At 40.3% G+C, this 26,882-nt stretch overlaps 1 protein-coding gene across 7 annotated transcripts in view; it reads left to right on the top strand.

Annotated features, from left to right (window-relative positions):
* Positions 1–26,882, top strand: part of CTNND2 (catenin delta 2) — a 576,017-nt gene that overhangs the window by 196,699 nt on the left and 352,436 nt on the right. For all 7 annotated transcript variants that reach the window (XM_054164400.1, XM_054164398.1, XM_054164401.1 and 4 more), the window contains one exon: positions 14,431–14,543. In XM_054164400.1, the coding sequence (XP_054020375.1) occupies positions 14,431–14,543 (113 nt within the window). The remainder of the gene's footprint in view (positions 1–14,430; positions 14,544–26,882) is intronic.

Raw genomic sequence — 26,882 nt, 5'->3', positions numbered from 1 at the left:
TACAAATTTCGAGCACTTGCTGAGTAATAATTTTGATGTCACCTTTTGCTTATCAGGGCACTGGATAATCTAAAATACTCAAGGCATAGACCACAGAACAGGCTCAGAAAATTAAGTGGTTTTTCTTCTATTCTTACAGTTTAACATTGCACATGTTCCTGGTATGCATTCCAGATTGCCGAGAATAAAAGCAAAGTGGCTTCCAGTGTAGTTTCTCAGATACAGTAGGGGAAGTTAATGTTTTGTGTGGGACAAACTATTACTGAAATTGGAGAGTGTCCCTGAACAGAGTGGAATCAACCTTGCAGTATGAAACACGATGGACCATTCATGATCAGGTTCAGAAAATGAAATAATATTCTTCCAGGTAAGTTTTATATAACTCAAATAATACCCATTCTTAGCCCTCAGGCACACAAGGAATAAATTGTGTGGTAAGTGGACAGAATGGGGAAAATTCACAGAAGTTCTCTCTTTTACTGTTGAGATTTCCTGGAAGGACAAATAATTTTAATGGCATAGAAAGTTGCCTAATACTGTGTGCATGCCAACTGTCTGGTCAAATTTTTCTTCTTCTGAGGTGATGTGTTTTCCTCAGTAATCTTGGTAATACTAGTTACAGGCAATGACATGCCCCTTAATCCCATGCACTAGTACATGCTGGAGGCTGCTCCAGTGGCAAGAAGCTCTGCAGAAAAGGTCCAAGGGGCCCTGAGGGTCACTAAGTTGAACCTGAGGCAGAAATGTGCCCTTGTGGCAAAGAAGGTGACCAGTATCCTTGGCTGCCTCAGGAGGAATATTACCAGCAGGTGAAGGGATGTGATGCTTCCTCTTTGCATAACACTGGTGAGGCCACAACTGGAGCACTGGGTTGATTTCTGGACTTTTCAATTCAAGACACGTGGATGAATTGGAGGGTGTCCAGAGAACGGACACAAAGATGATGAAGGGACTGGAGCCCCTCCCCTATGAGGAAAGGCTGAGTTCAGTCTGGATTAGAGAAGGCTGAGTGGGGATCTTATCAATATAAATACCTGAAGGGATGTTGCAAAGAAGAGAGAGTTAGCTTTATTTCAGTAGTGCCCCAGTGACAGATCCACAGGCAATGGGTACAGATTGAAACACAGGAGACTAAACATCAGGAAACACTTTTTCACTGTGAACCTGACAAAGCATTGGCACAGGTTGCCCAGAGAGGTTGTGACATGTCACTCCTTGGAGGTATTTAAAAGCTGTCTGAGCATGGCCCTGGTCAATTGGCTGTAGGTAGTCCTATTTGAGCAGTGAGTTGAACCAGATGACCTCTACAGATCACTTTCAACCTCAACTGTGTAAAGATGCCAGCTGTGCATGTTTAGGTCTTATGTGTAATGCCAAAACATTGAGCTGTTTGTAGTTGAGCAGGCTGGAATTTGGAATTGGCCAGAATAATCTTCTGTTTTTGATATGTTATGTAAGCATATATTGCAATTCCAGATTCTCATTCTGTAAAGCTAGCCAAAATCATTCAGAAGTATCATGCTTCATCTCATTTCTGTCTCTGAGACATTCACCTGTGCAAATCATATGGCTTTGGCAAATAATCTCAACACATACACGGTTGTGAGATGCTGAAAATCCCAGTTAAGACTTTGGTACTATGGGTTGCAGAACCATAGAATGCTTTAGGCAGGAAGGGACCTTTAAGGGTCATTTAAGTCTAACCCCCTCCACAGTGAGCAGATAGAAAAGGTTGCTCAGAGCCCCATCCAACCTGACCTTGAATGTTTCCAGGGATCAGGCACCTCTCTGGGCAGCCTGTTCCAGTGTTTCACCACCCTCATTGTAAAACAGTTTCTTCCTTATATCTGGTCTAAATCTACCTTTTTAGTTTAAAAACACTACCCTTTGTCCTGTCACAACATGACTCGCTAATTAAGATTGTCCATATCTTTCTTACAGTCCCTCTCCCAAGTACTGGAAGGCTGCAATGAGGTGTCCCCTCAGCCTTCTCTTCTCCAGGCTTAATGACCTCAACTTTCTCAGCCTGCCTTTGTAGGAGAGGTGCTCCAACCCTCTGATCATTTTTGTGGCCCTCCTCTGGGTCTGGTATTGGTCATTTGTGAAATGAAAAATTTGGTCTTGTGCTGTTTCTGTTCACAGCAAGTATGCATCTCTCCTTCCCCTTACCCAGGCAGTAGCCAGAATCTGCTGCAGAATTGCAGGCAACATACTCTTGGAGGACGTGGGAGGCAAGGCGAGCTGACTGCTTGCTGGCTGTCACAGATCTCCTTCAATGTACCTGCACAACAGGGCACTCAAACCACTGTATCAGTTGTGCTTGAACCACAGCAGCTCTCATCAGACTGAAGGGAGGTTTCTGTGCTGCATGGTGCTACCTGTGCCTTCTATCTCTCTCAGGCTTCACAGGGTGTGTGTGGTCAGCCTCACTGCCTGCCTTGGTTTCTTGCAGTGTCTTGTCCAGGGAAGTGAGGGGGAGCTTTTCTGAGGCCACAGTTCCCCTTGCCTCCCTCCCTGAACAGTTTTGAGTGGTTTTGCTGGTGCTACCATGGAAACGGTGCCTGCAGTTGCAGAAGGAGGGAATGTGTGTGGCATTCAGTTGCTGCCAGGTGTGGGAAAGAGAGAGCCTACATTTCACCCAGTCCAACCTCTCACTGTGAGGAAAGATGTCAGATTTAAGATGAGGGGGAAGAGGGGAGAACAGATACTGCTCTAAACCACAGCTCAGAAGTGATGACTGGTGATAAAGCTGAACACCTTTTCTGTTGTGCACTTGGGGTTGGGGACTTCAGTGATGTACATTGTATGTGCTAGGTCTTGGACAAAATCATTGGGGTTATCAGCACTGCTAGAAGGTTCCTGCATTCATCAAACAGGGATAGAGTTTTGATTTCTGTGTTTTACATTAATAAAGGCTTGAATTTAATATCCTGATTGCAGCTATGGAATAAGCTGATTCATTCATTATTTTTGCATGTATTTTTAATTTCCCCCCCTTCAATTCAATGAAAGTAACAAATTATTCCCGTATCATAGCAGTAACTCTGATATCCCTCCTATAAGGAACATGCTTGTAAAGGTACTTCTATCCATTTCAATCTCCATACAGTGTCCCAATCAGTTTTGATGGCAACTGAGTAGTTTTTTAATTGAAATCTGTCCCGTAATTGTTGAAGCAGCACCCTTATTTTAGCAAGGCTTGGTAATTCTGGAGTGCAGCAACCTATGGCAGAACAAGCTGTGCCAAGGGAGAATCAGGCTGGATGTTAGTAAGAAATTCTTCACAGAAAGAGTGATTGGCCATTGGAGTGGGCTGCCCAGGGAGGTGGTGGAATCACCATCACAGGAAGTGTTTAAAACAAGACTGGATGAGGCAATTAGTGCCATGGTTTAGTTGATTAGATGGTGTTGGGTTGGACTTGTTGATCTCAAAGGTCTTTTCCAACCTAGTTAATTCTGTATTGTGTATTGACTGTGTGTTTGATTTCCCAGAGCCATGAACACAAATCCAATCTGGTATATGTAACTCTTGTTCCATCCTCATACCTGATCTAGTGTGAGGTGTCCCTGCCCGTGGCAGGGGGATTGGAACTAGATGATCTTTGAGGTCCCTTCCAACCGTGACAGTTCTGTGATTCTGTGTGATTCACCGTTTGACTTAGAAGGAGTAGTGCAAATCTGCAAATATTTTTCCTGGTTTCTGTTTTGTGGCAGTAAGTTTTCTTTCACTAATGAGAACAGCCTTTGTTAATAGGATGACTTGTCTCCACCAATGACTGTAATTATATGCTGAAGGGAAATTAAGAACAGAGCAAGATACTACCTCCTAAAACCTATTTCTCTGATTTCTACAAGACAGTGAAGTTGTTATGCTTAGTAACCATTAAAAGTATGCCTGTTACATAAAAATCCATCTTCTTTCATCTGTGTTCAGGTCTGGCTTGTATTTGCTTCCTTTGATACACCCTACTTGTTGTTTTGGAAGAGCTAGTGAATATGCCATGTAATATTTTGACCTCTGTCATGGTCTCACTAAGCTGTCTCCTTTCCTGACCAAAGATTCCCCTCTTTATTGTTCCTTGTACAGAATCAATTTCATATATCTGGTTATCCTTGGAGGCACCACACACCCTCTCCCCCCCCTTTTTTTTTTAAATCTCTTTTGCATTACTTCAGATGTAGAAAGAATGGAACTTCGCACAGTTTTCAAGATCCTACCACACCATTAATGTATTCAGTGGCATGAGATTGTTGGTGCTTGTGTCTTGGTAGGAAAGCTAGTGATCAAATAGCAGTGACATGACGTTCCTTTGGCAACCCATGCTGCTCTTTCTAGGGTGACAGAGGCACTGACTCTCCAGAGCTCCTGTGGGAGGATGTGGCCATTTGGGTGAGGGATAGTGGGGGGGACCTGGTACTTCTGTCTGGAATGAGGAGGGTGGGAGCTGCAAATGTGGTATTTACTGCCTGATGGACCATGAAGATAGCAAGCACAGGACATTCAGGCAGCACCCAGCACTTAATGTGGCATCAGGAAACTAATAGGATGCAAAGTAAGGAAGGGTGCAGGGAGAAGCAGAGATCTCATTTAGGTCAACACCTGGCTGTGTAGCTAGTGTCACTGACATCCTTTCTGTCATATGATGTATCACTGACAGAGATTGACTTTTCAAAGAAGTGCAAGGGTCTGTTTGCCAATAGACTGGGAAATAATAAATTGGACTTTAAATGGGGGTTAAGACAGAGTGGAGACAGTCAAGGCTGGAGGGGACAAGGTGAAAGCAAGTGTAGACCTGAGCTACAGGGGAAGCTACCACACTTCCCCCAGAGACAAGGAACAGATAGCAACATTATTTCAAGTGCCTGTGCATCACCTTCATGCTCCAGGGAAGTAAACAGAATAAATGGAGTTTATGGTAGGGCTGCATTATCATTGGGATTACAGTAACTCAGAGGGAGAGCTCATGTATCTGCAGTCTTGCAATGCACAAGTTATCATAAGGAAAGACAGTGTAGAGGAGAAGAAAGGGTTGTGCTGTGTAAAAGAACAGTTTAAATAAACAGAGTGCTTTTGGGTTTACTGAGTTTGGTTTGCAGAGTGCTTTTTGGGTCAAAATCAGAGCCACTGAGAGAGACTTCATGGTGTCTGCTGCAGACTTGGATCAGGGAAAGAAGAAATGGATGAAGCCTTCTTCATTCACCTTCCTAGAGGCAAACCCTCATTCTCAAAAAGGAATTCTGTCATCCTGTTATTTATTGAGAAAGTAACACAGTGGCAGATAAGCAATTTGGGAGGTTTCCAGGGTGCATTGAGGACAGCTTTCTAGTGTATGTACACGGGCCAACTAGGAATAGTGCATTTCTGCACCAAATGCTTACTAATAAAAACATGTTTGAACATACAAATGTCAACATCAGTGCTGGCTGCAGCAACTGCAGGAATGTAGAAGCCAAGGAGCTTGAGGAGGACAAATGATAAAATTAAAGTCCAGACTTCAGAAGAACAGATTTCAGCTCTCTTGGGGAAGTGTTAGGAGGGATCCGGTGGGAGTCTGTCTTGGAAGGCAGAGCAGCTCAGGAATCTTGGGAGATTTCCCATCTGCTTGTTGAAGCACAAGAGCAATCTATCCCTGTAAGTAGGAAAAAGAACAGGGATAAAAAGAAATAAGCTGGAAAACCACCTAGCTATGAAGAGAGCTCAAATGATAAAGGGAGCACTAGAGCAGTGCAAAAGGGGGGAAACTTCCGAAGTGGAATATAGAAATGCTGCCTCAGTGTGCAGAGATGCAATTAGAAAGGTAAAAACTCTGCTGGAGCTCAAACTAACAAGAGATAATAAGAACACAAAAGTTTCTGCAGATGTTAGTAGGAAGCAGAAGTGCAAGCTGCAGACATGCTGTTGAATAGGACCAGTGAGTTTCTCAAAAATGACACAGGAATGGCTAAGGCACTCAGCCTGCATTCACAGGTAATGCCAGTCCCAAAACTCTGTCAAGAAGCAACATTGAAGCAAATGGCAAACCAATGATGGTAGAGGGGGAACCATCTGTACAAATTCAATAGGTACAACTCCCTGATAGGATGCCGCTGAGAGTGTTGAGAAAGTTGGCTGATAGTGCAGAAGTACTCCTTAGTATCTTGAAGGGTCATGGAATTAAGTGGAAATCCTATAGTTTGGAATAGAAGAAGCATTACAGCCATCCACAAAAAGAGCAGAAAGGTAGATCCAGGAAACTACAGACCAGTCAGCCATATGTTTCTGGGAGAAAGTATGCAACTCTTAGAAGCATTTCCAGGCAACTGAAGGGCATATGGAGTTAGGACTGATTTTGTCCATAACAAACCCTTTCTGCATATCTATGAGGAATTTCATCTCCCACTTTGTGTCCTGCTTTTTCAGGCTGTGAAAACAGCCTAAAATTATCTGTTGTGAACTGTCAGCCATGTTGTCCTGCATAATTTTGTATTGTTGCCAAACTGGGTCACCCTATTGTTCACTCCTTCTGTAAAGTCATTTTTATATATATATATATATAACATTGTGGAACACAGAAACAGAACTTCACTAGTGGACACCTTCAACTATGAGAATTTACCACCTGTTTCCAGTCTTGACCTGTGCTACCTATAGAGCACCTACCTATAGAGAAGTCTTTGGATAAGTAATTCATATTTATGTCAGTGTCAAATACTTCTGTTCCATTTTATAGGCACCACTCATTTGCCTAATATGACTGTTTTGTTGCGCTGTAATCTCATAGATCTCTGTGGAAACTGGCATTGTATTTGATGTCTTTCAGTTCTCAGGTACAACATCCGCACTAAGCTATCCATTTTTTAGCTCCTTTAGAACTCTTGAGTGACTACCACCTGGCCTTCCAATTTGTTACTGTTTGCTTTGTCAGTTTGTTTCACAACCTATTCTACAGACATTTCATTTTTAGGCAGACCCTCTAATAACTCTCCCTCAGTGAGTATTTAGCATGGGAATTTTCTCATAAAATAGCAAAAACCTTTCTGAAGGATTCATTTAGTTTCTCTTCAATGAACCCTTTTACATCCTGATCACCTGGCTCTACAGACTTTCCAGGCAGCTTCTTGCTCCTGCGTTTGAAGAAAGATTCACTTGCTTCAGTGCCTTTGGCTGTTTGGCCCTTAGAATCATATTCTGCTGTCTTGTGTTTTATATTTAACTTGCCAGCATTTATGGTTCTTTATTTTGTCCATTTCAAAATTATTTCACTAATTTGTTTCCTTTGCTCTTCTAATTCTGCTATCTTCTTACCTATGCATCTTAAGCTTTTCTTGACACACAGTGTTGGCTCTGTGCTTTCACTATAGGGGCATCAGAGAGTTTCCATACTGCCTGTGAGGATTTAACTCTTAGCTTTAAACAAACTTTTGAATTGTGTGTTATATGTTTTCTCTTTGCATGGCTCATAACTGGCAGATTTTCTGCCTTCTATAGGAATGTTGGAGCTGAGTACAGAATGATCACTTAAAGAGTGGTTTTGCAGCTGCAAGGTGTCAGATCATCTTTTGTACATTACCTGAGACCAAATCTTGCATTATTAGGAGACTAAGATCATAATGGTAATTCTTAAAACTAGCATTTTCATTACTAATGGCTTCTCCCTTTCATAAGTAGCAATATGAATTCGATGATAATTTTCTAATTCTGTGCTATTTCTGCAGGGTAGCCAGAAAAAGAATGAATTGCCTAATTATTTTATTAGTTTTCTTCTTTGCAATAAAAGATGTAATAAAACAGGAAAGACTCAAAAGCATAGTTTGGTTTATTAAAGTTAACTGCTACTGCCAGAGAGTCATCTAGCAGGGAAAATGTGGAAATCTCGAGGGTTTTGCAGTCCTTGTGTTCAAGGTTTTTAGCCCATGTTGTTTGAAAACCTGTCTTTTTCCTTAATACTTAATAGTAGTAGAAATAAGTGAATTATTTGACTAGTCAATGTACTGGCTGCTAGAATACTGGAAGGTTTGGTTTGCAAACATCGATGTATTTGTGCTGAATTTCCTTACAATTTCATGGTAATCCTTTATTTATTTGAAAGTCCATCCACACTCAGTGTAGCAAACTGAATCTTGGAAGTATGCAGAAAACCAGGCTTCCATGTTTTTAGTTATGGGACAAGAAAAAATGAAATCCTATAGATATTAATTTGCATGTATTAGTTTGCCCCCCAAAAGCCCATCTTGCTATGTTAGATGACCTTTGAATCCCTTTCTAACACGCTCATGACTAGCTTTTTAATAGCTACTCATGGCAGTCTTCAGATCTACTATCCTAATTTATTTAGAGATTCAAGGATAATTGTAAATTATGGAGTCTCTTCTTGCATATGCAGCACTGAAATTCTATGTTTGGATTGAGAAATCAATTTGTCTTGCAAGACAAGGAAAATCAAAAGAGAAAATTGTTCACCAGAATAATTTCTCCAGTGGAAGCAGGAGAAGGGGAAAGGACTAAAGGTCTCTAAGCATTCTGTAGAAGTGTAAAGCTAATGATTTGTAACGTTGACTCTCCATCTGTATGCAGTGTCTAAGATGACGTGTATCTTCAAAAGTCTGGAAGGGAGAACTAGTTTAGAGATGCATAAATAGAGCACTGGAGAACTCCATGAATAAAATGCTGAGAAGACTTCAGATCTCTAAACATGTAGACAGATTGCACAGGAAGTGTCATGTGTTACTGGTATCTACATATGTTGGTGTGTATACTGACACCTCTGCAGCTATTGCTGGCATTTGGTATAATGCCAATCAGACCAGAGATCAGATCAAAGAGGAAAGGGAGGCTAGAAGCTTAGTATGTTGTCAGATTCAAAAAAGGTTTTCTTAGTGCTTCAATGTCTAGAGCAGTTTGAAAAGTTTCACTTTTTGAAACTACATTTCATTTTCTGAACTTCTGCATGTTTTTAAACCAAATAAATATTTTTTACATCATCATAAACCATCATCCAGCTGCAGCAAGCCTGTATTGCTCTTTTCAGAACAGAATTACACTACAGTTCTGTATTGGAAAATCAAGGTAAAAGCCATCAGTCCACAGTTCTGTCTGCTATATTAAGAATTACTGAACATGCAAAGTCAGGCTCTAAAAACCACTGTGTAAAAGGAATTACCCCTTTTTAAACTCCACTTACACACAGCATGTCTTGTTGCCTGGAAAATGGAGAACTAAATGAGAATGACAAGCTTGGGACAGTGTAACACCAAAGAGTTATGGTCTGCTACTAAACTGTAGCTTTTTCTCTCACTTTTTTTATGGAGAAGATCCACCATGTCTGAGGTTTTTTGGTACTCCCAAACTGAGCTTCACAATTAATAACAATAAGCCTTAAAGCAAGTCAAAGCTAATGAGTTAGGAAGTAAATTTATCTTACATCACTCTTAATTTGCTGCTGCAGAGGGTGGAAATGCAAAATAAAGGTTTTAGTAGTTCTGAAATTTTAGTTTAGTAGTAGGAAAACTCGTAGTAACTCTAATTATATCCTAACACTCCAAGGCTTTTATTTACACTTTATTACTTTGGGGATTTAAGTAGTTTGTATGGGTGGAAGTGGAATAGTGCAGCAATCATGGTGGATGATTAAACCATTTGAGAGTGTTGGCAAGGGATGCAAAAAGCAGTGAGGAGGAGAAGGAAGGAGTGAGCTAAAATACTAAAGCTGAATACAAAATGGAGAGAAGAAAGAAAAAAGGATTAAAAAGGAACAGGCAATTTGTAACAGAAAAAAATGAGATAATTTGAATAACTTTGGTGATGGTGCTGGAGAAGAAATAATACAGTTTCTCTAGGAACCAGGCAGTTGGGCAGTGTGCCTTCAGAGAGCAAAGTTTGTCTGTAACTCACAAAGGGTAGGGCAGTATGCCTGGAGAGCTGAAACACAATGCAGTTGTGACCTCATTTATATCAGGATACTAAAAATAGAAAATAAAATAGGGTCTGTCTTATGTAATAGTTTTTAAAAGCATGAAAGGAACTTCTCTGAAATAATCTTATGTGAATAAAAGGAATAGTTTATTTTCAAACACCATTATCAGCCAGGCTATTTCTTTACCCCGTAAGTAATCCATATGCACAATAGCTGAGATGCCATGCTAATCTCCTGTAAAGAAGCATGGATAGCTAAAATCCTCAAATCAGGTGAGGGAATAAGCTAGAGAAGTACAGGTTCAGGCTGATAAAATCCTAGCACATACATCAAGTCAAATGTGTCTTTATGTAAGCATGATGATGATCATACAGTTTGATAGCCACTGATATCTAATCCATAATGCAGATTAGCATAAAGCCTTGGAAAAATTTTCTAGAACTCAGCAGTTGTAAGACTATGAAAAATTAGGTTAAAACTGGCCTCTGGATGTCTACTCCAAGCAGATCTAGCTTCAATTTTAGATCAGATGTGTAGCCAACTTTCAATATCTCCAAGAATAGAAAATCTACAGCCTATCTGGGTAGCCTGTTCCAGTGTTCAACCACCTTTGATGTGTTGTTTGGGTTTGCTGGGGTTTTTTTAGTATGTTTGTTGGCTTTTTCCTTTATCAGAATTTACCTCATTGCAGCTTGTGACTGTTGCTTTTGTCTATTTGCTGTGGACCACAGACAAGAGCCTGGTGATATCTTCACTGTAACTCTTCATTAAGAATTAAAAGTCTTCCTAGACCTTCTCTTGTCCATGCTAAACAGACCAAATTCTCTTCACCAGGCTGAACACCCCCAGGTCCCCCAGCCTCTCTTCATAGGCCTTGTGCTCCAGACCTGAATGAAGTGGTATTTGATGCTTGAATTTTTGGGGGCAGCAGAGGGTAGAGAAAACATAAATCTCATACTGAAAAGGCAATTATGACTGTCATGAATTGAGTTGAATCTGCTGCTGTTATTCATACCATGCTTCAGTCATGCCATCTTCAAAAATGAAAGTACTGGCTAGAGCAAAGTACTATGGGGCTTGAAGTTCACATTGTAAGATGGGAGGCTTCCTGTTCCAGTTGTTGCTTCTAGGTTCCAGGTTCCAGGGCAGTGGGACAAGGAGGGATGGATGGAGCCTGAGTTTTCTGGCTCAGGCTTTTGACCCTCTTGCTTCTGCTTGCTGCTGCTTTGCAATGTGCTTTCTCTGCAAATAGGCTAAGGGAATCATGCTTATTTTGCTCTGTAAACTGTATTCTTGCCTCCCTTTTTTTTTAGTGTCTCAATCTTGAGTTTGTTTGTTACTTTTCCCTCACTTCTGTGTTGGGAAAATATAAACACACAGGTAAACCTTCTGGTTCAGTTTGACCCTCTTTGTTCTGATTTAAACCATTACAGTGTCCAATTGCAGTCTAAGGAATAATTAATAGTTTTTTGCAAAACTCCTCATGTGGTGGACAAATACCACCAAAGTGCTTCAGGCCCTAGCAGATACATACTCTTTTTATTGTTACGAAACAATTTGATAAAGTGACCATGAAGTTCCTGCCTTTCCCAGGTATTCTCTTGAGTGATTTCTCTGGATTATTCTCATCATTATCTCTGTTTTTTCTGTTGGCTTCTCACCCCCAGATCCTTTATGGTGCTAAGGTCTGTAAGAGTGGTCATCTCATGTTGCAGTGCTTTTGCATTTATGCTTGCTTAGGTATTGTTGTTCATTATAGCACAGTCCATGAAGCTGCACTTGACATGGTATTAATTAAATTAATTTTGATGTTGTGGTGTGGTTTCTGCAGTTCTTCATCCTGCAATTGTCTTGACAACAGATTTGCGTAATCAGTCGGTAGGAATTTGGTTTTAATTTTGGTGTTCCCATTGGCTTAATTCAGAAAAATAATAGAAGGTTGTGAAGATCACATGGCATGAACTGGTGAAGATGATTATATACAGAACAACTAAGACAAATCATGGAATCATGTTCAGTGCTTATTGTTATAAAATGTAAGCAAATACTCTTTCTAGTTTCTGTCATGTGCTGTAACAGCTGCGTGAAATCTAAACATATGGATTTATTCAAATATTAGTCACTCTCACTGCTTCCCAAGCAGAGAAAAGGAAGCTTATTAATTTGTTTTCTGTCTGGGATTCTTGATACAGAGGATGGCAGACTCTCCCAACTCTTACTTCAATTCTTTTCTTCCTTCATGCCAAAGGCAACTCTGTGGGCCTGCACTTGTGTGTCGCATGAGGGACTACCTAAGACAGTTGTTTGTTAATGTTGAGTATAAGTCTGAAGTAACAGTTATTTGGATCTCCTCCTTCACATATCCCATCTCCTTCACCTTCAGTTTCCTTCCTTGCTTCCCTGACCTCTGATGGCTCCTGGCAGAAGACAATAAAGTGAGAAATAGCAGCAATTAAATCAAGCTAATAATAAAGTTACTATTCACGTATGCTGTCAATTTCCATGCATTAGGAACCCAAGATTATTATTTTCTTAAGTGATTCAGCACATCTCTGCTTCCTGTTTGTGAAGGAGCATACAACTGTCCTTTTCAAGTCATCTCTGCAGGACAGGACTTAAATATTACGGGCACTGAAATAAGCAAACAGTAATTTCTATGTCTGGAGAGCAGTGTTCTCAGTAAGGGACCATTTTTTGAGAGAGAGAGAGATTTCTCATCTGCTTTACCTGGGGTGGTGGGAAGTAAAACTGGCTGGATGAAATCATACACCAGGTGTCCAAATGTGCATTGATAAGCATTATCATGATAGAATAAAGTAACTTCAAAATTGCAGTGGAACAGAATAGCTGTTAAAGCTTTTTTATTTTGAACATCAACTTTATGTTCTGTTTTGTTTATTGTTTTATACCATCAACGTTTCTCATTGCTCATGCCTTGATTTAAGCACGTTAACATAGCAGACACTATACCACATTGATTTTATGTTCTTCAAACTTTAGTAATATTTCTGCTACAAAACTTTCTGCAGTATGGATGTTATTTTATGCAAACAAGGCCAGGATTTGAATACAAACTCTTGGAAAGTTGATCAGTGGTCTCTTCAGTTTTCAAGCATTTGTTTCCAGTAGGTGAGAGACAAATATTCTCCTTGTAGTAGGCATATCTGAGTTAGGTGATTATTATTAGGCAATATTTAATAGTCCTGTCCACAGACAACAGTGTAAAAGACATTTCTGAGTATTGCAGAAACATGCAGAGAATATTAGTGACTGTGATTACTGATGCACTATCAACATTCAGTAGGAAGTGAAATTTTGCTCTTTACATCAGTCTGACTCTTGATGATATTCTTGTACTATGAATACTCTTGCTAGGAATAATGGTTACAGAATTATTAGACTTCATCATATAGACAGTGGCCATTTAAGTATACATAGAATCATAGAATTGGTTTTGGTTGAAAAAAACTCCAAATTCATAGGGTCCAATCATTGACCCAACACCACTGTGGCCATTAAACCATATCCCAAATGCACCAGAATTTCCATGTAAACAAGAGAAAAAAACATTTTCACTGTGAAGGTAACAGAACACTGGAGCAGGCTGCCCAGAGGCATTGTGGAGTCTCCTTCTCGGGTGATATTCAAGACTTGCCTGGATGTGTGCCTGCGTGATCTGGTATGGGTGATCCTGCTCTACACTAGATGGTCTTTCACAGTCTCCTCCAACTCTTAACATTCCGTGATTCTGTGGTTCTCAAAATATTTCTCTTTCAGCCTTCCACAAACTTGAAGAAAAGGAAGATTTTACTTGGATGAGTTTTGTTGCTTTGTTTTCTCTCTCACACAATTATATAAATCTAGTCTCCTGTGTATAAAACCAAGAACTCTTTATAAGTACAATTGGAGGCTCTGGATAAATCTTACCTGGTGAGGTATATTGGCTTCCTTGACAGAGTAAGAGGTGATGCATGCAATTACAATAGACTTCAACATGACGTTATGTCAAAAACTACTTGAGTTTCCCTTCTGCATATCATTATATGCAGAAATTAAGCTGTTCAGTTCATAACAAAACACCTTCCATTTATTTTTATTCACTGGTGTGTACTGTTATAGTTGTGTTTTTAAGTACAAAAGCTTTTGTCACAGCACGATCATCTGTGGAACTTTGTATCTTTTTTTAAGTAACACAAAACGTTCTCATGTTGATACTTAGATCAGCTTTTTAAGACCACTAAGAGGTCTGCATGAGCTGTGAATGATTTTGATGTATACCTAGACAGCTTAATGTGTTTGAAAATTCCATTCTTGATAAACTAGCTCATTCTATAACATGTATCATTAGAGTGAAGGAAGGAAAAAGTAGGTGTTACCACAAAAATCTGAACTACGAATGTATTTAAAGAGGAACAAAACCCTAAGTTTCCTATTTGATATTATACTAACAGTACTCACACAAGTTACAATTTTATGTACTGAAATTCCTTCTTAATCTCAAGAGAAGTCAAACCAAATGAATTAATTTATTTTTTAGGAACTGCAGTTTGAGAGACTGACTCGAGAACTTGAAGCTGAACGTCAGATTGTCGCTAGCCAGCTGGAGAGATGTAAGCTTGGATCAGAAACTGGAAGCATGAGCAGCATTAGGTAAAGTGCATATTGTCAGTTTCTTTGTAATACAATGAATTTTGTCGTCGTTATTAATTACTGTTGAGAAGAAGATTGATTATCTTCTAAAAATTTATACACCAAAGAGCATGAGGTTTTAGTAGAGTTTTAAAATTTGCATTTTGATCTGCTTTTGAAAATCACAAGAAGAGATTTCATTTCATGTGGTTTGATATCTGGTTTGTTCAGTAACAGAACGGTTACTTTTGTATTTTATTGATTCGCTGTAGTCTGAATGGGTTAACAGCAAAACTATTCTTTCAAGTACCAACGCAGCTGTAATTTCCAGCCAGGGCTTTTTAGCTTCATATTTGCAGGAAGATATTGGTAAGTTTTGTGAACCTGTTTTATCATAATTTCATCATTCAGGGTATTAAAAGATTTAGAATTATTAAAGCTCTGCTGACCTGACATCTAAATGTGATAGGATTTGAGTCAGTCTCCTTTTTTAAGCATTGACTTCAATTTAAGAAATAGTTCAGGTACATTGTTTGGATGATGGTGAGATTATTTCTGAAGGTCTAACAAAAGCTGGTCTCTTCATCAGTTTGATATAAGTAAAGAGTTTGTAGTTTTGATCAATGTAATGTTAATTTGTTTGTTTTCTCAGGTAAATCTAATAAATTAAAGATGGTAGTATCTTGAATTTCCATGATCAAGCAAAATAAATATTGTATAGACTATCTCCTGTTTTTATCAATGGAAATATTAAGTGCGGTATCTTAGTACGTAAGATTAGATACGACATGCCAAGCTTAGTGCCACGTTCTGTGGCATACTACTTTAAAAATGACAAAAAATACCAGTCATGGATTGCTTTTCATGATAAGTAGAAGATAATTATTCATTAGAATGTCAAATATGCAACAAAAATACTGAATGTAACAGTTCAATTAAAATGTCAGAAGAATATTCCACTAATTCAGCAGAAGCTGTACATGATATTGACTTAAATATCCCAAATAAATCAAGTGAGAATTAACTCCCTAAGTTAAAGTCTTACTTGATTCTGCATAATCTTTCCCACCAACCAGGCTTATATTAACATTAGAGAAAGTACATTATGTAGAATTATTTAAGCATAGAGTAGGTAATGCTTGGCAATGCAGTGCAGTACTATATTTACACCTTAAGTGCACTTGCCCAGCACTTTACATTTTAAGTGTGGTATGAGCACTTTTCAATAAAGCTATCTGAACTGTATTTGAATAATGAAACTATGTTTGAATAGTGCTATTATTTTAGAATTATTCCAGCCAGTAATATTGGGAAATTTCATGTTTGAAAGGAATTCTTTTCTTTGTAAACTTCTTTACTAGTGGGAAAGTTACAGATCTGAATCAGGAGTGCTATCAAGGTCATTCAGCTGTTTCTTAAGAGATTCCAGTTATTTGAGAAGTTTAATATTTTGACTATTAATCTCTCTGTGGAGTAAACTAGCACCTAGAATAAATGAGGAGATTTAATGCAAATTTTCCCCAGAAGTTTGAAGACAAATGCCAGTTTGGGTATTCTGCTGACTTTCCTGTGCTCATTGAGATAGGAGAATGTTCCTTTGACATGATACAGTGCGACAAAGAATAGGAAGATAAAGACTTAAGAGGTGGAATGAGACATGTTAATAAAAAGAATATCTAGCTGCTTTAACTCTTCTGGAGTCTGTAGGGGCAGACAATGCTTGCTTAAAAATACGTTTTTTAATAGATAAAACCCACTGTGAAGCTAAGTTTTTAGACACAGATGCTTTTAGAACAAGGCAAGTTGTTTTGTGGCAATAGTAAATGCTTTTAAGAGAAGTTTCTTACTGATAAAGGGTAATTTGAAGATTTTGCTATCTTTGTCTTATTCATATACTGAATAATTAATAAATTGGTTTCAACATTGTTTTTGGCAGGACACAAACTATCAGAACTTACAGCTGTTATTACTAAGGTTTTATTGATAAAGAGCCTTTTAAAACCAACTTGAAATCAATTGCATATATTTTAAACACATTCAATTTGAAATCCTACATGTAAGTCTCTAGTAGAAGTGAATATGCATCCTTCAGTTATGTCACTATTGTCTGATGACATGTAGGTTTATTATTCAGATGATTTTCCTTATCAGGGAATAATCAAACTGGACTGATTGTAATCAGCATATTTTAATACAGGAAAGTTACATTTATTTTAGATCTAATTCCTCTTCTGGGTGGTTTAAATTAATTCACTCAAAATATCAAAAAGGAATTTGTCTTGTTAAAGTTTGTTACCTATTTCTGTAAGTACCCAACTATCTAAAATTAGTACATGGAGCAGTTATCCATATTTGCAGTTTTAGTCAGGCATACAGAGGTATTTTCTGCCATACTGTGGTCTAGCATATTTATTGATTGGGGGACGAGGTCATAGAAACCAGCCCTGCGGAAAAGGACTTGGGGGTGCTGATGGATGAGGAGCTGGCATGAGCAGGCAGTGTGTACTTGCAGTCCAGAAAGCAAATGGCATCCTGGACTGCATCAAAAGATGTGTGGCCAGCAGATCTAGTGAGGTGATTCTAGCACTTTGCTCTGCTCTGTTGAGACCTCATCTGGAGTACTGAATCCAAGTCTGGAGCCCTCAGTACAGGAAGGACATGGACCTGCCTCTGCTTTGAAGACAAGCTGAGAGATCTGCGATTGTTCAGCTTGGAGAAAAGAAGGCTCCGGGGAGACCAAACAGCCCTTCACTACCTGAAGGGGGCTTACAAGGGGGGTGGAAAGAAACTGTTTACAAAGGCTTGTAGTGATAGGACAAGGGGCAATGGCTTCAAATTAGAGTAGATTTAGATTGGATGTTAGGAGCAAGTTCTTTACCGTAAGGGTAGTGGAACACTGGAACAGGTTGTCCAGGGAGGTGGTTGAGGCCCCATCCCTGGAGATATTCAAGGTGAGGCTCGACAGGGCTCTGGGCAACCTGATCTATTTGAGGATGCCCCTGCTTAATGCAGAGGGGGTTAGACTAAATGACCTTTGGAGGACCTTTCCAATGCAGACCATTCTATGATACTATGATTCTAAAGCAACTTCAGATATACCTAGTAAGTACTTACAGTGCGCTTTGTTTTGGCAATGCCAGGAAAGTTGATCTCAGCTTTACCTCTTTGGGATAGTAACTTCATGGAGTCTTCCAGCATATCTTAAGACTGTGCCCTCAAAACCAGGATTTTAGGAATATACTAAAGGCTTGTTATTTCTGGCTTCAGTGTTGCTTTCTGTACTCATTGTGTGTTTCTGACACTTGGCCCATAAGGAGTTGTGTATCCATCTGTACTATGTGGCTCCATGTGGCAGTTCAATTTTCAGTCCTTAAGGGGTTCTATATAACCTTTCCTTGTCACAGAAATCAGGATCCAGAAAGCAATGTGATGGTGAATTTGTACAGCACAGTGCGACTCTGCACGGAATTATACAGCCTAGATCCCTAACAGGAATCATCATGTCTTACAGTGGTATAGCTTCATAGCTTAGATTGATCAAGCCTGGCGAGAGGCAGGATTAAGTAGCCAGAAGGGATCTGGCAACTTCAGAGATACAGAGTGCTAGCTCTGTACTGTAGTTTGCCTGTAGCTGTGCACTTTGCTCAGAAGAGCTTGGATTAGCCAGGACTGACTGCTGTATCTAAAGCTCTCATTGCAACATGTCTTGCTCAACTGAAGGGATACAGTTGCAGAGTTCCTACGTGGAACCATTTGCTAACCTTGAAGAATTGATTCTGGACATGTGAGGAAACACCGCAGCTTCAACAGAGTTGATAATATGTGTGCTTACCTGTCTCACAGCTGTGTCTCATCAAAGTGCCCCAAGTAATTTATTTTTTTGTCATATCCTTGATCAGTAATAAATTTTAGAGAGTTAGAGGACTACCTTTCCTAGGAATTGTACCGGGAGGACTTGTGTGGCTTCTCTTCAGGAACAGGTCCTTGGCTGTGAATCAAAGGTAAATTAATGGGTTCTGATTAGGCTGAATAAAATGCTTAGACCGTGAAGCAGGACAAAACTTAGGGAACTCTTCCATGCCAGTTTCCCTGTTGGCAAACTGAGCAGTTCATTACTCAGCCTGCAAAGTATAAATACTTCATCACATGCTCCATAAGGAGCCAAATCATGTTCTATACTGTTCCATCCGTCTGGTGGAAGTGCTTATTCCTTCTGGGCCACATCCACCAGTCTGTCACTGTTTCATACAGAGGGCAATTAGATACCTGTATCCTTGGGGTCTTCAGTCTGTGACAATGTTAAGCACATATTAGTGTATTTAAAATTTATGAATTTCCCATGACCATGTCCTGTAGCTCCTCAAAACAGAAGCTGATGTGAGTGTTTTTTACCTTCCAGAGATGAAAACAAAGTCACTGAGGCATTTGAAGACTAAACTACATGTTTTTATGTTTTATTTTCAAAGAATTCAGACAAAATAGTATCACAGAATGGAAAGACTGATAAAGCAAGAAAATTAATTATGTGCATATTCATATTACATATATGGAATCTGTGTCTTTACAAACAAATATCCTTTGGACTTCATTGAAGAACTATGCTTAATGGTTCGTCAATCCTTAAAACTTTGAGTTTCTGCTTCACATTCCTTATCACTGTTTTATGTGAGCAGCTTATATTTGTTTACCTGTTTTTTGATGGAGCCTCACTGTTTGAACTTGGAAATGCAATTTAAGCTAGCCTACTCTTTTTCTTTGAACATGGAGTTTGCAAATTGGCCAGGCAATTGAATATTTTTCATCTTGAGTTTCAGCTCAGCGCTGGAATTAGTAAAAGAAATTTGCCATTTGATTTTGAAAGTCTCCTGGACAGACTGGTAGTTGTGCATGAGTTTCCTAAGCAACATAAAAATAAATAAATAAATAATCTGTATCTTACAGGTAGCAAAAATACAATCAAAGCCATTTTTAAATATGCTTGTAAGAATTAAGTTCTTTCTCCTGGAAATGCATATGCTATTTACACCTTATTACTGGGGAAATGGATGTTTTTCTTAGGAGGATGCAGTTTTTGCAAATTCCCTGAATACAGCAGGTCTAGCTGATAAACCCATAAGATCCTTCATTTCCAGAACACTGAAGAGATAAGTGAAGGACATTGTGATGTAGGTAGACAATTTCTACTGTGTTGGTCAAGTAAATAAAACTGCAGGTATAAATTTTTCATGTATAGTTGTGGTTTTCTATCTAATTTAGGCTACTTACAGTAGATGTGTAATAGTCTTTGTAGATACTTTGTATTAGGAGTTGACAAACTCAGTAGCTCAGCAGAGGTGAGACTGCCACTGCCTACACCTGCACAGGCTGATTCGAACCTTATGAAGCTGAAGTTTATAAAATTCTTGCATCTGGGAAGGAATAACCCAATGTGATAGCACAGACAGGGGCCTTACAGAGAAAGACCTGCAGGAACTCCTCAACAACAAACTGAACATGAATCAGTAGTGGTTTCGCAGCAGAGGCATCCAGCTGCATCTGCTGAGTGTAGCCAGCAGATAAAGGCAAGTCATTCCTCCCTTCTGTTTGAAATTGATGAGGCTGTGTTTTGAGTACTATATTCAGTTTTGGGCTCACCAGTACAAGAAAGACATTTGCATGGCAGAGCAAGTTGAATGCAGGGCTGCCAAGAAGGTTGGAGGCTTGAGTGAGCAGGAGGTCTATGAGAATCTTGAGTTTTTCTACAATTGGGTAGGTAACGAGAGGGTGTAGAGAAGACAGGGTGAGACTGTTCTCAGCGGTGCAGTTTGTTTGCATGAGAGGTGACAGACACAAGTTGGAACACAAAAAATTCTGACTAAATATAAGGACAACATGTTACACCACGAGTTTGGTTAATCAATGGAATACAGTGCACTGAGAGGTTATTGAGTTTCCATCCATTGAAATACTGAGGATGTGACTTCCCGCCTAAGTTTCTCATACATGTACATATACTTACATATAAATACTAGGAAACTAATTGCATTAGAAATCTGAGCAATTTTTAGCATCTAATTCTTCTAGTATTTTAGAAAAATCTTTCTAACCCAGTGAATGTATGGCTTGCTTTTTGCAGAGAATTTAGGTATTTAAAACCCAAAAGTTTAAAAATACGTGGCTGATGTGAGCCCCCGAGCAAAATGTGAGCCAAAAGAAAAAGCTGTGTTTCTGTTCTATTATGAGAGTAGGACAGTTGTTTGTGTGCAAAAAATATAATCAACAGTGATATCTAAAAAACAATGCAGCTTTCAAGTAAAATTTCTACACCATCATTATTGGAAAACTGGTTTGCCTTCATTGTGGCTCTTCATCAACTCAAACTGTTGTCAGTTAAGCATGTTAAACATTTTCACATTTCTTTGGTTATAAAGGGCTGAAGAGGAGCTTCTGAAAGTAAATCTGAGATTTTTATGAATAAATGTTAAGTTTCTATTTTCTACTCTAATAAAAGCTGTATGGGAAAATGAGAGTTGTGTAAAAACTTTCCAGTTTTCTTTGAAAAGGAGCTATGTGCATCCATCCCAACGTTCTGACTAGTTTGGAATTGTGTAGCAGTTCAGAGATGTTTAACATCAGTATATTTTAAGGGCTGCGGCTATTTACACATGATTGCCTTCTTTAGTTTGTGAATGTATGGCCAGAGAAAATATTTTCCTCAGTCTTTTGCTTCTCTTTTGCAGTTGAGAACATCTTAGAAGGGTCATACTTAGTGAAAAGTGGGTTAAAAAGTCCCACCAAATTATATGATAAGCTTGATGTCTTCCAGTCAACATATTGTACCCTGGAGCTTTTTGTTTAGTAAGAACTACTGATAGTACAGCATATGTAATTTTCCTCTTTCTCAGAAGTGTTATGCAGAATCCATGGCAAGCAGTAAGAAATATGTGAAGAATCATTTAGAAGCAAGTAAACTTGAGTTAATTGAGAAATCAGAGAAAGGAGACTTTATTCAAACGTCATTAGCTTATGTCTGTATTCGTATGAGTGTAGCACAATCCTTGATACTCAGCAAAAGGAAACGTGCTTCTGAGAATGCAGCATCCATATCATAAGTGTTTTGAGAGGACTTGTAATAGACTTTAGTTTGGTCCCATGGATTGGCCTGCCATTAGTTGTTTAAGAAAAGCCAGGCTAGCCCATGAGGCTAGTTCATGATGCTTGGCAAGTGAAAAAATAGCAGGAGGTTTGCTTCAAAGATGCACTGTAACTTCAGAGGCCAATGCTAATGTAGATATAGAATCCTAGAATTGTTTTGGTTGAAAAAGACCTCTAAAATCATGGAGTCCAACCTTCCACCCAACACCACCATGGCCATTAAACCATGTCCCAAAATTCCATGTCCACACATTATTTGAACACCTCCAGGGGTGGTGACTCCACCACCTTTGTGGGCAGCCTGTTCCAGTGGTTGAGAACTCTTTCAGTCAAGAACATTCTTCTGATATCTACCCTGTACCTCCCCTGGTGCTTATTCCAGGATGAGCCAAGGAAAATATTGCACTGGAATGTTTATATTAATTTATGCCACTTGATTCATATTTATACTGCCTTATTTGGTATCAGCTCCATTTGAAAACCTCTGAACAAGTACAAAGTAGGCATTGGGTCTTGAGTAGTAAAACTAAAATTAAAGGTGGGCTGTGCATACAATGATATTTTGGGGTATCTGAAATCTAGGTATATTCATGAGGAATATTTTGTCAGTGCTAGGCATGGTATGGTCTGGTCTGATCTGTTTCCAGAATTGTATAAAGCTTACCAGGTGTTATATGGCTTGTGGTAAAAAGGAATATCCTAGTAAAAGTATGGTTTAGGTTTCAAGGTAATAGAGAGGAAACATGAAAATACTCTCTATAAGTGTGGTAGGTTGAGAGAGGGCTTAGCTCTCCCTCCTCCACAGAGTAAGAAACCACAGCTAACTCAGTCGAAGAGCAAAAGCTATATATTTACAAGCATATATGGAAAGCAGGTTATATATAACACAATATATACAGGTATTTACAATATATACACAGAAATACACAGCAAAGACAAATAACACAACAAAAATCCCTCCCTCAGGGAGGGATCCCCTCTTTGGAACCCCCTCTCTCCCCCCCTTACCTCCCTTTTTCCCCAAAAAGGGGTTAGAGAGAGAGAAAGGCAAGTTACTAAGGAAAAGAGTTGTTAGCAAGCTTCAAAAGCCCATGCAGGATTAGTGTTTGCTTATCTGAAGGCCAAGTCCAGCAGTTCGCAGAAGAAGCAGGCAGGGAGAACAGGCTGAAAAACCAAACTCCCCCAACTCCCAAACCGAACAGAACTGAGGGAAAAAAAAATTTTTCAACCGCTTCACAATCTAAAGCTGAATTTTTGTTTATCAACCAATGAAATTCGTTTAGAATATCAGAATGTTTTGGTTCTAGTACCAAAAACATTAGCCAGTGTGTTCCAGCAGTGTTTGTTCTTAAAGGCACAGCCTCAAACGACCACAGTCCACCCCTTTCTAAACAATTTCATTGGCTGTTCGTACTGTCCATCCAATCCAGAACAATATTTACAGTTCGTAAGTTAAGTTCATCGTCCATTCCGGCTATACTCAGATGTAGATGATTCAGAAGTCCAAGAAAATCCAAAATCAAGAAAATGGAAAACAGTTTGTCTCTCCGCAGACGAAGCGAAGAAAAAGGGAAACAGGGACTCAGGGACTCTCAGTTGACTCAGGGCTCTCAGGGTTCTCAGGGTTCGTGCACCGTAGATTCCTCAGGGACTCTTTCCTTTGGACGCGCTGTAGCTGTACAACATTCTGAAATTAAACTCTCTCAGCTAAAGTTAAATCTCTTTGTGGAATACACTGAATTTCACCATTCTCTTGCATTACCCAATAAGTGTGACCCGGACCTTCTGCTGAAACCACCCCTCGGACAGGTTTAGCCTCTCCTGAGGGCGAAAATACCCAAACAGTTTTACCTAACAGATTCTTTTCCCTAACAACAGGAACTCTATCACCTTCTACTTTCTGTAGCAGATCAGAATGTGCAGGTCCAGCTCGGTTCACTGAACCTCTACTGTTCACCAGCCAGGTTGCTTGTGCTAAATGTTTCTCCCAGTTTTTCAAAGATCCACCTCCCATGGCTTTGAGAGTGGTCTTCAACAAACCGTTGTAGCGTTCAATCTTCCCTGCAGCTGGTGCATAGTAAGGAATATGGAAAATCCACTCAATACCGTGTTCTTTTGCCCAGCTCTTTACAAGGTTGTTCTTGAAGTGAGTTCCGTTGTCTGACTCAATCCTCTCTGGAGTTCCGTGTCTCCACAGGATCTGTCTCTCCAGACCGAGAATGGTGTTGCGTGCAGTTGCATGTGGGACTGCGTAAGTTTCCAGCCATCCAGTGTTTGCCTCTACCATAGTAAGCACGTACTGCTTACCAGAACGAGAACGTGGTAGAGTGATGTAGTCAATCTGCCAAGCTTCACCATACCTGTATTTGGACCATCTGTCACCATACCACAAGGGCTTAATTCTCTTTGCCTGCTTAATAGCAGCACAAATGTCACAGTCATGGATGACTTGTGTGATGGCATCCATGGAAATGTCTATGGATCTGTCACGAGCCCATTGGTATGTTGCATCTCTGCCTTGATGTCCTGACGAATCGTGAGCCCACCGAGCTAAGAATATCTCACCTCGGTGTTTCCAGTCGAGATCAAGTTCAGAGTCCTTGTCTACTTGAGAAACTTTTGCAGCTAGATCTGCCTGATGGTTGTGCTGCTGTTCCTCAGTAGCTTTGCTCTTGGGAATGTGAGCATCAATGTGTCTCACTTTCACTGGAATTCTCTCGATTCGATCAGCAATGTCTTGCCACAGTTCAGCTGCCCAGATGGGTTTTCCTTTCCTCTGCCAGCCATTCTTTTTCCAGTTCTTTAGCCAACCCCATAGAGCATTGGCTACCATCCATGAGTCGGTGTAGAGATAAAGCTTTGGCCATCTCTCACGTTCAGCCACGTCGAGAGCTAGCTGGACAGCTTTTACCTCTGCAAACTGACTGGATTCTCCTTCTCCATCCTTCGCCTCTGCAACTCGGCGTGTTGGACTCCACACGGCAGACTTCCACCTTCGCTTGTTCCCGACGAGACGACAGGAACCGTCTGTGAACAAAGCATATTTCTTTTCATCATCTGAAAGGTCATTGTAAGGAGGAGCTTCCTCAGCACGAGTTACTCTCTCCTCTGGAGGTTTAGCACAGTTGGTATCTTCAGGCCAACTTGAGATCACCTCCACCAGACCAGGTCTTTCAAGATTTCCCATTCGAGCTCTCTGTGTTATCAGGGCCATCCACTTAGACCAGGTGGAATCTGTGGCATGATGTGGTGTGGAACCTTTGCCTTTGAACATCCAATTCAAAACTGGCAATCTGGGAGCTAAGAGAAGTTGTGACTCAGTTCCAATTACTTCAGAAGCTGCTTTCACTCCTTCATAGGCAGCTAGAATCTCTTTCTCTGTTGGAGTGTAATTAGCCTCTGAACCTCTGTAACCTCGACTCCAGAAACCAAGAGGTCGTCCACGTGTCTCACCTGGAGCTTTTTGCCACAAGCACCAGGTTGGACCATTGTCACCTGCAGCCGTGTACAAAATGTTCTTAATGTCTGGACCATCTCGCACAGGTCCCAGACCCACTGCTTGGACTACTTCTTGCTTTATCTGGTCAAAGGCTGCTTGTTGTTCAGGTCCCCAGTGGAAACTGTTCCTCTTTCGAGTCACATCATACAGAGGTTTCACAATCTGACTGTATCCAGGAATGTGTAGTCTCCAAAATCCCACTATCCCCAAGAAACGTAGAGTTTCTTGCTTGTTCGTGGGATTTGCCATGGTAGAGACTCTATTTACCACATCCACTGGAATGTGTCGGCGTCCATCCTGCCACTGCACTCCCAGAAACTGGATCTCTGTGGTAGGACCTTTCACTTTGTCTCTCTTGATGGCAAAACCTGCATTCAGGAGAATGTCCATGATTTTGTTACCTTTCTCGAAGACTTCCTCAGCAGTTTTACCCCAGACGATGATATCATCGATGAACTGGATGTGTTCTGGAGCACCACCTTCCTCCAGAGCATCATGGATTACTGCATGACAGATGCTGGAGCTGTGGATCCAGCCCATAGGCAGTCTGTTGAAAGTGTACTGGATTCCTCTCCAGGTGAAAGCAAACTGAGGCCTGCATTCCTCTGCTATGGGAATAGAGAAGAAGGCATTAGCAATGTCTATGGTAGCATACCATTTGGCCTCTTTGGATTCCAGCTCATACTGGAGTTCCATCATGTCTGGTACTGCTGCACTCATAGGCGGAGTTACTTCATTCAGGGCTCGGTAGTCCACTGTCAGACGCCAGTCTCCATTCGGCTTTCGCACAGGCCACACTGGACTGTTGAAAGGTGAATGAGTTTTGCTGATGACTTTCTGACTCTCCAACTGACGAATCAGATTCTGAATGGGCAACAAAGAGTCACGGTTGGTTCTGTATTGTCTGTGATGCACAGTCCGAGAAGCAACCGGCAACTTAATGTCCTGAATCTTGTGTTGTCCCACAACTGCAGATTCATCAGAAAGCTCAGGTCTAGCAGACAGCTTCAGTTTTTGTCCATCAATTTCTACAGAAGCTACTCCAAAAGCCCATTTGTAACCTTTAGGGTCTTTGAAACGCCCTTCTCTCAGAAAATCAATTCCCAAAATACAAGGTGCATCAGGTCCGGTCACAACTGTATGCTTTTTCCATTGTTTACCAGTTAAGCTTATATTAACCTCCACTTTACTTAACTCTTGAGATCCACCAGTGACTCCCAGAATAGTTATGGACTCTGATCCCTGATAATTTGATGGCAATATGGTGCACTGAGCTCCTGTGTCAACCAAGGCCCTGTACTTCTGAAAGTGTGAAGTGCCAGGCCACTGGATGTACACATCCCAATAGATTCTGTTATCTGTATTACCCCTCTCCTCCCCCTGGCGGGAGGCAGGGCACCCCTAGTTATGGGGAACATGTCCACAGGTGCAACGAGCACACTGTGCAGTGTTAGAACTGGAGCCACTGTTGGAGCTACTAGAGTTGTCCTGGGGAACTGTAGAAGTAACAGCTACCCTTCTGGTATTGCTACCTCGGGTTCTGCCACTTTGCAGTTCTCTCAGTCTCCTGAAAAGATTAGAAGTTGGTTGACCATCCCACCTGTTCATGTTCTCACCAAACTGATCACGCAGGGTAATCCAAATAGTCCTACGTGACTGCCTTGGTGGTCTGTTTTGGTTTGATCTGTTTTGGAATGACCTCCTTGGAGGATGTCTATTCCTCACAG

Source organism: Dryobates pubescens, chromosome 9 (genome assembly GCF_014839835.1).
Source record: "Dryobates pubescens isolate bDryPub1 chromosome 9, bDryPub1.pri, whole genome shotgun sequence".
NCBI classification, from domain to species: Eukaryota; Metazoa; Chordata; class Aves; order Piciformes; family Picidae; genus Dryobates; species Dryobates pubescens.
Note: the sequence above shows the minus strand (reverse complement) of the source record. Positions and strands in the feature narration are given on the sequence as shown.